Consider the following 10118-nt stretch of genomic DNA (forward strand, 5'->3'; position numbering starts at 1 on the left):
ATAAAAGGTCGGCACTCCTCAACAAACACTCGTAGATTACTTAATTTAATAGACTACTCATACGATAAAAACATCGAAACCATAATATTATCTCTAGATGCAGAAAAAGCATTTGACAGAGTTAATTGGAAATTTTTATTCGCAACTTTACACAAATTTGGTTTTGGAAACTCTTTCATAAACTGGATAAGAATATTATACAATTCCCCAACGGCTCGTATCAGAACAAATGACCAGACATCCTCCAGCTTCTGTCTCCTGAGGGGCACCAGACAGGGATGCCCACTCTCCCCTTCACTTTTTGCAATTTTTATCGAACCTCTAGCAGCAGCATTTAGACAGGCTACAACAATTAAGGGCATAAAATGTAAGAACATAGAACATAAAATCAGTCTCTATGCGGATGATGTGTTGCTTTTTCTGCAAAACACACAAACCAACCTCTCTGAGGTAATTACTTTAATAAACTGGTTTTCAAGAGTTTCAGATTATTCAATTAACTGGCCAAAATCTACAGTTCTCCCCATTAACTGCTCCTTCCATCATTCTTCCTCTGCCCCACTGCAATCCGGAAATATTAAATATTTAGGTATTAATGTCTCTCCTAAGCTTTCAGACTTAACTAAACTAAACCACATCCCACTTCTAAAGAAAGTAGAAGGCGATCTGACTAGATGGAAATCTTTACCCATATCACTCATGGGAAGGGTCGCCACTATAAAAATGATGATCTTGCCAAAAATAAATTACTTATTTTTGATGATCCCTAACAAACCATCACAAGATTGGTTCAGATCTCTGGATTCATATATTTCCAAATTCCTTTGGAAAGATAAATCCCCGCGTATTAGCTTAAAAACGCTACAAAGAACCAAGGATAGAGGAGGATTAGATCTGCCTAATTTTCACCAATACTTCTTAGCCAACAGGCTTCAGTTCATCTCAGAATGGTTAAAACATACCTTCTTAGTTGAGCTCTGGCTAGATGTTGAACAGGCACTATGCAAGGATCTAGAGATTTCAGACCTACCATTTATTAGCTCAAACATCAAAAGACATGAATGCTTTAAAAGTATCAACATCAGCTTTTCTCTAACAGCATGGTGGGAGTTTCTAAAAATAACGGAGTCTTCATTAATCCCATGCAAACGCACACCTATCTGGAATAACCCTGACATATTACAAAACAATAATATGATTAATTTCCCAGAATGGAGTTGTAAAGGAATTAAATACTTAGAACATATATTAGAGGGAACAGAATTTATTCCATTTGACAGACTAGTTGAACAATATGGGATCAACAAGACAAGGTTTTTAGAATATCAACAAATTAAATCCATAGTAAAAAAGAAATTTAACCTCAGTCAAGTTGAATTACAAACACCACTAAGTGCGGCACATTTTCTTACTCTTAAATCCCCCAAATTATTATCTAAAATATACAGAACACTTTCTAAATTAGATGAATCAATATCCCTTCCTACTGCAAAGTGGGAAGCAGATTTATCAGTCAACCTAGACCAAAACTTCTGGTCTCAGATTTGCTTAAAAACTTTTAAATTAATTAAAAATCCCAGTCTGCAATTAATACAATACAAAATACTTCATAGAGTGCACTATACAGGTCATCGGATGTTCAAGATGGGCTTTACATCTTCCAACAACTGCTCACACTGTCAAGGCAATACACCAGACAATTACATCCACGCTCTTTGGTTCTGTCCACCAGTGCAAAAGTTTTGGCGCGAGATATGTGAAGACTTATCAAAGTGTCTGAAATGTAACATCCCAACTTCCCCCTTAGTGTGTCTACTGGGCAGCTTAGATAATGTCACTTCAGAAAAGAATATCGCCCATATGGTTTTCACTGCCCTATGCATAGCCAAGAAAACAGTCCTCATGAACTGGAAAAATAAAAATAATCTTAATTCTAACCAATATAGAAATTATCTATTAGATTACATTAGTCTTGACACAGCCTCTGCCACCACATTAGATCAATTGCTCTGGGCCCCTTTTATCAGCTCCATCACCTAGTGGGGGTGGGGGGTCATAGTTTGGTCCCGCCTTCACTGTTGTGATTGGTGAGGGGGTAGGGACAGGCTTAGGGCGTCGGGGGGTTCCCCGGAGGCATCTTCCTTGGGGAGCTCAACCCGGGGTAGCGGTCACGTCCGGTTGGGGGCTCTGTTGGCTCTCAGGTGACTGTTTCCTCGCGGCTGCGTGCAGCGGGGCTAGGGGAGGGTCTGTGCTGACGGACGTGGGTTACTGACCTGGCAACCTGGCTGCCCCTGGGTGGGTCCGGGATGGGCGTGAGGTTCTGGGGGCGCTCCGTCTCTGGGCTGGGGCCCGGGCCGGGCCTCGGGGGCTTGGGTCCTGGTTGGTGTGTTGCCGGGGTTGTGGGCGGGTGGGTGCATGGGGGCCCGGCCCTGGAGCAGGGTGCCGCCGGTGCGTCGAGCCGCCTGGGGGGCTCTTCAACTGGTGGGGGGGATGGTCACATCTTGCAGGAGCTTTCTTCTCTTCAGGAACTCTCTGCAGGAGGGGGAGATACAGGAGAGGTGGAGGAAGATCTCAGCCTGGGCGTTTACCGTCTTATGTAGTCTGGAAGATGTGTGGATGGTGGGGTGGGTGCAGTTTTCTCTGTGGTGGGGTTGGGTGGACTGTCCAGGGCTCTGTGGAGCCGGGGGGCGCTACTGCACTGGGCCCCGGTCTGATGGGCCTGGGCCCCCCTTCCCTGGCGGGTCGCGGAGGGTGGGAGTGCCTACTGGGGTCAGCGGGGGAGCTGGCCCCAGGGAGGGGTTACCTGCCCCTCCCTTCCTTCCCTCCCCATCTCCAGCTGCCTCCCTCTTCCCGCTCCTCCACAACCACCCACACATGCAGGGCCTTGGAGTGGGGGTATGTCACCAGGGTGCAGAGGAGGCTACCCCCCCCCCCCCCCCCTGTCCCCTTCTGGCTGCCTCTGCCTCAATTTTATCCCACAACTTAGACATTCACATTATTCACACTCTCATTACACATACATATAGGATCTTGGGGGTGGGCACAATCACGGAGTCCAAATCACCATCAGGGTGTATACCTCACCCCTGACGTCGTTGCCCACCTCTCAATTTTAAATACACTTAGTCATTGAGGGCTAGCAGGAGGGACTATGCGCTTACCTGCTGCTCCTTGGCAGGTAGCTCCATGCCCTCCTGGGTTTTAATTGCACCTTAGAACACATATGCATCAACACTACAATGAGCGGGTGGAGGGAGGTTTGGAGTCTTCTCCCACCCCCATTCTCTGCGGCCTGCTGGAGCGGGAGGGCTAGTAGGAGGAGTTGGCCGTCCGACTGCGGTCTGGGGTGTGGGGCCTCCCTGCTGCTGCGGAGTCGGGGTGGTCTGCCTCTCCCCACCGCAGGGAAAAGGGTAACACCACCTGGGTCTGGGTGCAATTCCCCCCTCCAGGGGCAAGGGTACCTAGACCCGGTTTGTAGAGTACGCTTGGGGAGTGTGATTGTGTGTACAGCGTCTCTTTATGTCCGTCTCCACGTTGGTTGAGTGTGGAGTGAGTGCATATGAGAGCATGAGGGTGGGAATGGATGTTTGTGTCTGTGTGTGCCTGTATGTCTGTGTCTATATGTCAGGTTGGGTATCAGACGCCACCTCTCTGGGGACACCTCAGGCCCTCCAAGGTTTGGAGGCCTATCTCCACCCACCACCACTTCCCCTGCCGGTGGCGGACTCCCTCAGGTGTCGGTGTGTTGGTGGTTCTTTGTGTCTGGGGGTGGGCGTCCGGGTACACACCGGCTCACTCCTTGGCGGCCGCTTGTCGGGGCCTGGGGCTCGCTCGGGCCCCTTTGGAGGTGGGGTGCCCCCGGCCTCTCGGCCTGGGGCTCGGTCACTCAGGCACAGCTGGGGGCCGGCGGAGCTCACGGGCGCGTCACTGCAACTCCCCCTGACTTCTGCTCCGCGGCTGCTGGGCGAGCCCTCATCTGGGACTCTCCTCAGCTCTTACTGGAACAGTGGCGCGGCTGCCCCTCTGTTGGTCTTCCATGGTCTCTTGTGTTCTGGGGGCCTCTGGATGTCTGGAGTTTTGATCTCCTCCATACCCGCTTCACACCCTGGAGGACGGGGCTGTGGCCCCCCCACACTCCCTAGCAGATCATTACATGGAGAAACCTTTGGAATGCAAGCATGCTGATCCACACAGGTATGCACACATGGGTATTCACAGACGCGGACTAAAGCTTTCTTGGCTGCTGCCTCAAAGCACACTGTGCGCTGTCTATCTTGCGTGCTGCACAATATCGTTTATTATTTAGTAAATATTGATATCTATGACTAGCTAGTTTATTGTGATGGTGCTTTGTTTTCTCTATTATTATGTTACTCTTTGTTGTTTGCTGTCTCCTCTGTTTGTTTTTTTTGTTTGTTTTTTTTTTTTTTCTCCATACAGGTGACCCAGGAGTTCTTTTTTTTTTCTCTCTCTCTTCCCCCCCCTTCTCACCGTCTCTTCTCCCCTTTGGTTTTCTTTCTTTCTCTCCCCCTCTTTCTCTCATTCATTCCCCCTGTCCTATTTATTTAAAAAAAAAAAAAAAAAAGACAAAGGATGAACTGAAGCTCTGCCATCACGTAATGTCGCATACTGCTGTTTCTGATGTCATTTAAAAAAAAAAAAAAAAAAAAAAAAAAAAAAGAACAGTTAATGCACCTGCATACGTGCACAGCAGCATGTATGCAAGCACGTATACACCTCAGTCTGATCTCAGAGGATTTCATTACAGTGTGTTGATGCGCCGAAACATCTGCATTACACTATTGACTCTTTAGCTGTCGCTCGACTTGCCGATCAGCTCGAGGAAATACCCAATCAAGAGGGCTGTACCACTGGAGGTGCTCATTAATTGTGACATTGGAAATCAATTTACATGCGCAGTGCATGAGAGGAGTAATATGGAAGTCAACATTTACTCTTTCGTCTGAGTCCCCAAGTACAAAAAAAGCATTCAGAGAGATGATAGTGTTACTGAGGTGTTTCTGTGATTACGTAATTTGAAATCTTGTTTTCTCTTAGTATTATAGCTATGCAGTAAAAGAGTGGCAATAAATGTGCTTATATAGAAAGCTTTATATCCTTTAAGAGGTGAGAAAGGGGTACGAGAAAACTAGGAGAGAGAAAAAAGAAAAGACAAACAAATCCAAATGAAAGTGTCGTGTGAAAATAGTTACATGTTGATTATATTATAACATGTAGAGACCTTTAACTGGCAGGTGCAGCTGAATGTATACATTCTCATAAATCCTAGGCTGCTGTACTTACACAGCTATCAATATCTGGCTGGAGTAGATCTAGTAAAGCTAGAAGAAGCAAATCAGGTACAGCAACACAAAAAAAGTAGATGAAGGTCTGTAATTAAAAAGTAAAAAAAAAAACCCTCATACATACCTATTTATTTGAAAGACATCCACAGATTTAATATCTATAAATCAAAAGAAATGACTCTAATGGAAGAGCCATCACACAGCATTTACACTAAGGCTGAACAGGCACATATTTTAACTATCTGTTCCTCTTTTGATCTGCCGTCTTTTGCTGCTGCGAGGTAATTCTGCTCGACACGTGATAACAGATCTCAAAACTGTTAGTTTTGTCAATTTTCTGCTGACCAGCTGTTTTGGTTGGGCGGCAGATTCGTCTCCTTCGCACTGATGCACTCAGAATATACTTTATTCGATATGAGCCTTCAAAACTGCCTGTGTTGAGCATATGGCACTGCGGTGAAGAATGCAGAACATTCAAGAAGCTGAAAATGGTGAGGTACAATGAGGGAAGCAAGAGCCTATCAATTAAGAAGAAGTGAGCACAGGGTTATTCAAAAAAAAAAAAAAATGCAATAGAAGAAGAAGATATGAAGTGGGTGGGGTGTGATGAAAAGAGATGAAGGAGGTGAGAGAAAATGATCACACACCCCATCAAAATGCAAAATGGAGCACTTGGGAGTATTCCCCAGCCGGTACTATTAACCAGCGGAGAGCTGCTCCGGTTAACATATGGTGAGGAAAGTTCTGAGTGCATATAGACAAGGCCATCATCGGTAAGGGGGCTTCTTTCAGTGATCAAAGACCGTAAGCTCACACTTTGAGACCTGACCAGCCTTCAGGGACATTTTAAAGGGATGAGATGGAAATCACCACAGAACTGGCAGATAATTGTGTGTTTTACCGTGAGGTGGGGAGAGGTGTTTTTTTTATTTACCTGTGGCACTAAATTCCAGTGTGAATACGAACACTGGGGTGGGCAAAGAACACATCTGTCCATCAGCGTGCAAGCTCATGCTGCTCGTCCACATCATTACAACTCAATTGCGGGGCGTTTGAGTGAGCTAGCGCAAACAGCACTCAGCGCTGCTCTGTCCCACTCAGGGAGATACAGTAATGCACTTCTGAAATATGACACCCTTCCCTGGCACCACACTCGTACTGTGTACAACCCTCTGCATAACAGAATGCTGCAGTTGTGCCTAAAATGCAAGACTCTGTTGTTGCCCTGTACCGCGATACAGGATCTGAATGAAATCCATGGATATTCAGCTCCTGTTGAATATATTCATTAAAAAGACTGCACATTGGGACATTTTTTTCTTGATTTTTCTTGAATTATAAGTTTCATGCATGATACTGGTAACAGATTTCAAAATTCCAACTGTGAGTGGTGCATCAAATATTCCACCTTTTATATTTTATACTTAACCCCATTAGATGTGACCCCATTGGCATGCTGCTTAAATAATCTCTCTGTAAAATGATTAGCAACACGGACCCATAGCCATGAAATTCAGCTTTTCCATTGATTACGGGGTAATAGCTAGATAGATTAATGCGCTTCTCACGGGGTTCTCACCTCGGCAATGAATCTGAATCACTCATGCACACGGAGCAAGTGGAGCAGCCTCAGTAACCCACATTTGTATCCTCACTCATATATATCTAATGCCAATTACTGATTGGTCCTTCACCGAGCTTCTTCACGTCCTCCTCAGCAGTCTTGCATGAATCCACCCTGACGTGGCATGTCACAGAGCTGAGCTAGATCAATTTAGAAATGTCATTTTTGGAAAAGTGATGATAAAATTCAGCTGTCAGGTCGCGCAGTAGAAACACATCAGGATAAAATCTGAAGTCAAAATGAGCAAGTGTTGGAGGATGTGAAATAAAAAAAGGGGGGGGGGGGGGGGCACCATCATACTATATTGCAGAGTAAGTGAAAAATGTATGATGGAACTCTGCTTTCAGATCTCACAGGCTCAATATCCCCAGCCACCGATAATGCGCAACACTACATCACCGACATTAAATATTCAGGGGCTCGCTACACCTAGGTGAACTTGTGCACCTATACACTCACCTCGAGCACACAATGGAAACAGTCTGTTAAAGATGACTCGAGCAGAACAGAATTTACATTAGCAAGTCAACTGCAACAACTGCTCCTTTCAAACCAGATGTCAGAGCTATTAAACTCTATACATGAGCTCAGGACTCATTGCAATGAGGAACACATGCCAGCTCCATTCAGCTGAGCAGTTCAACTATGGCTATAGAAATATGACTATTTCTTTCTGAAAATGAAGTCATTTATAATGAAGGGCGCTATATGTAGTATTAATGAGACCTTTTTTAGTTGCGGCCACAACGATAATCTTTGAGTGGCCCCGAGCCAACATAAAAAAAGCAATTTCCTAAACCAAACTGAACTCAGTCAGTTTTACCATTTTAAATGGTGAATAAGGGAAGCAGAATTCAAAGCACTTAGAGAGCAAGGGAGAAAAACGGCTTTAATATAGTTTTGGAAAAGATTTTCCATTGTGCATAATGTTGGTGCTTTTCTAATGTCTTTCCAAAGTGCAACAGAAGTCCAAAAGCGGATAATGAAAGACATTTTTAATAGATGTTTGCAACATACACCGTCTTCTCTCCTCTCCTAGAAGTGTGTGGTGCCCAGCAGTGAAAGCGTCAACTTAGCGCTCCAAAAAAGAATGACAAAGTGAATGACATCATTACTGAACTGTTCCCTCACCGAAAAAAAAAAAACAGTCTGTCATCCATCCACAGACATGACTTTCCCAGCACCAGACAATTATATATAATCTATTTTACAGTAATGACAACAATACTAACAGCCTGCATCTTACCTGGTTATTGATGCACAGAGCAAGGTGCTTCCTCTCCCGAGCCAGACTCCCGCTGCGCAGTCTCACCTCCTCTCCTTGGTGAACATTTCTGTAAGGACATCACTCAAGTTAGAGTGCAAAACTCTCAAAAATATGAAATATGTCAGAATCTCTCGACATGCGAGGAGCCTGTACTCTGTGTCCAGCTGCAGAGAGTACCGATACGTAGGGTTTTAAAATCACTCATCAGTGCTTGAAGCAGCCGTTACCGGAGCTTCCCGTTTAACCGAAATAACAAACACTGCTGCTTTACATTTGGGACTAAGGCGAGTCGCTGCGCGGGTTACTAACCTGTACGTGCCGCTCCTCAGCATGACGAGCTCTCCACCCGCAGTCAGACAGAGATGCAGTGAACACTTAGAGTCGGGAGCAGCCGGTGAGCGACCACACTTGGAAAATTTTCGCAGCCAATGGGATGCTGAGGGTGTGCGCGTGCCCCCCGCCTCTGCTTTTCAATACAGCGCCCCCCCCCCCCGCGCGTGTTGACACGGCGTCATTTAACTTGGCGATCGACTTTAATCGCTGTATTCTGCGCGGTTTATCTTTTGCGTGTGTGTGTGTGTGTGTGTGTGTGTGTGTGTGTGTGTGTGTGCGCGCGCGCGCGCGGGGGGGGGGAGGTTGCTGGGAATTGCTCACGGTGTGCCAATCTATTTGCTCTTAGCAACTAACTTCCAGGGTGTGGGTTGGACTCAAGTTAAACAAACAGCACGATTGATATTTTATATCACGCCACCCTACACAGACTCAGGTGAGAACCGAAGAGGTGAGGTATAAAGATGCCTAAATACTAAAAGGCCTCCTTTAAGGGTCGTTTTGCTGTAGGGCCTATCAAACCATCAGATTTGGCCTTTTGGATGGAGGACTTCCAAATCTGCCCGCTGTCCACCTACTATAAAAGGATCCTTATCCCGGTGTCCTACAGCCTAGTCTTTTTGCTTGGCCTGAGTTTAAACGGCGTCCTGCTGTGGTGCGTTATCTGTCGGACGCGCCGCTGGAGCAACACGGTGATCTACCTGACCAACCTCGCAGTCGCGGACCTCCTCTTCGTGCTGGCCCTTCCTCCACTTATCATCAGCGATGCTATGGGAAACTTCTGGCCCTTCGGCAACATCTTCTGCAAAACTGTTAGATTTGTCTTTCTGGTCAACCTCCACTGTAGCATAATGTTTGTCACCTGCGTCAGCGTTCACCGGTTCATCGGGGTGTGCTATCCCATCGCTGCTGTGCGCCTCAGGACCAGAAAGTTCGCCATCCTTGCGTCAGGGTCCATTTGGATTCTAGCCAATGCCGAGATTTCACCGACATTTGTGTTTGCGCACACGGGTGTGATCAACAACATGACTGTTTGCTTTGAAATGACCGGCCCGACGCAATTTGATATGTTCTTTCCATATGGGCTGTTCTTGGTTATAGCGGGCTTTTTGATCCCATTCTTGGTCGTGGTCACCTGTTACTGCTCCATGATAAAGGTGCTGTACTGCGGGGCCGCGGACTGCATTTCTAATACCAGGAAACAGCGTGTGCGCAAAAAGTGCTTGTATACCCTTTTAACTGTGTGCCTCATGTTTGCCGTTTGTTTTGTGCCGTATCATATTGTCCGCACTGTCTACATGTTTGTCAGAGTCTACATGCCAGGAAACTGTCATCTGCTGAACCTGGCCATGATCACGTTTAAAGTCTGGAAACCGGTTGTCGTGCTAAACTGCTGCGTAAATCCTCTCATCTACTTCTGTAGTTCTCATCCAAAGCGTCTGAAGTTCAGAGCCTGGCTCTGGAGGAGGAATAAAAGAGTGGAGCCCACTGTGTGTCTGGTCAGCAAGAGGTGTGAAGGGTATAATCCGTGAAGGGATGTGATCGGTAGACAACAGTGATTTAAATTATCCTACAAACGCATTCTCTGTGT

General features: G+C 46.1%; 2 protein-coding genes across 2 annotated transcripts in view; one reads left to right on the forward strand and one right to left on the reverse strand.

The window, feature by feature from the left end:
- The window catches only part of schip1 (schwannomin interacting protein 1), a 251215-nt gene extending 242674 nt beyond the window's left edge, over positions 1–8541 (reverse strand). The window contains exons 1-2 of the mRNA XM_085380233.1: positions 8507–8541; positions 8177–8264 (exon numbers count right to left, since the gene is read on the reverse strand). Of these exons, the coding sequence (XP_085236359.1) occupies positions 8177–8264; positions 8507–8529 (111 nt within the window). The 5' untranslated portion in view covers positions 8530–8541. The remainder of the gene's footprint in view (positions 1–8176; positions 8265–8506) is intronic.
- Positions 8542–9069: 528 nt separating this feature from the next.
- LOC146654183 (P2Y purinoceptor 3-like) lies at positions 9070–10070 on the forward strand. Its single transcript, XM_085380321.1, has one exon. The coding sequence runs from the start codon at positions 9070–9072 to the stop codon at positions 10057–10059; it is 990 nt and encodes a 329-aa protein (XP_085236447.1). The 3' UTR covers positions 10060–10070.
- Positions 10071–10118: the final 48 nt, after the last annotated feature.

This window comes from Rhamphochromis longiceps, linkage group LG14, assembly GCF_057381845.1.
Source record: "Rhamphochromis longiceps isolate RC_006_pf linkage group LG14, R_longiceps_female_GT1.1, whole genome shotgun sequence".
Lineage (NCBI taxonomy): Eukaryota > Metazoa > Chordata > Actinopteri > Cichliformes > Cichlidae > Rhamphochromis > Rhamphochromis longiceps.

Bases quoted from the DNA above. Each gene is read 5' to 3' on its own strand.
- LOC146654183 (XM_085380321.1), top strand. From the start codon at position 9,070: ATGGAGGACTTCCAAATCTGCCCGCTGTCCACCTACTATAAAAGGATC.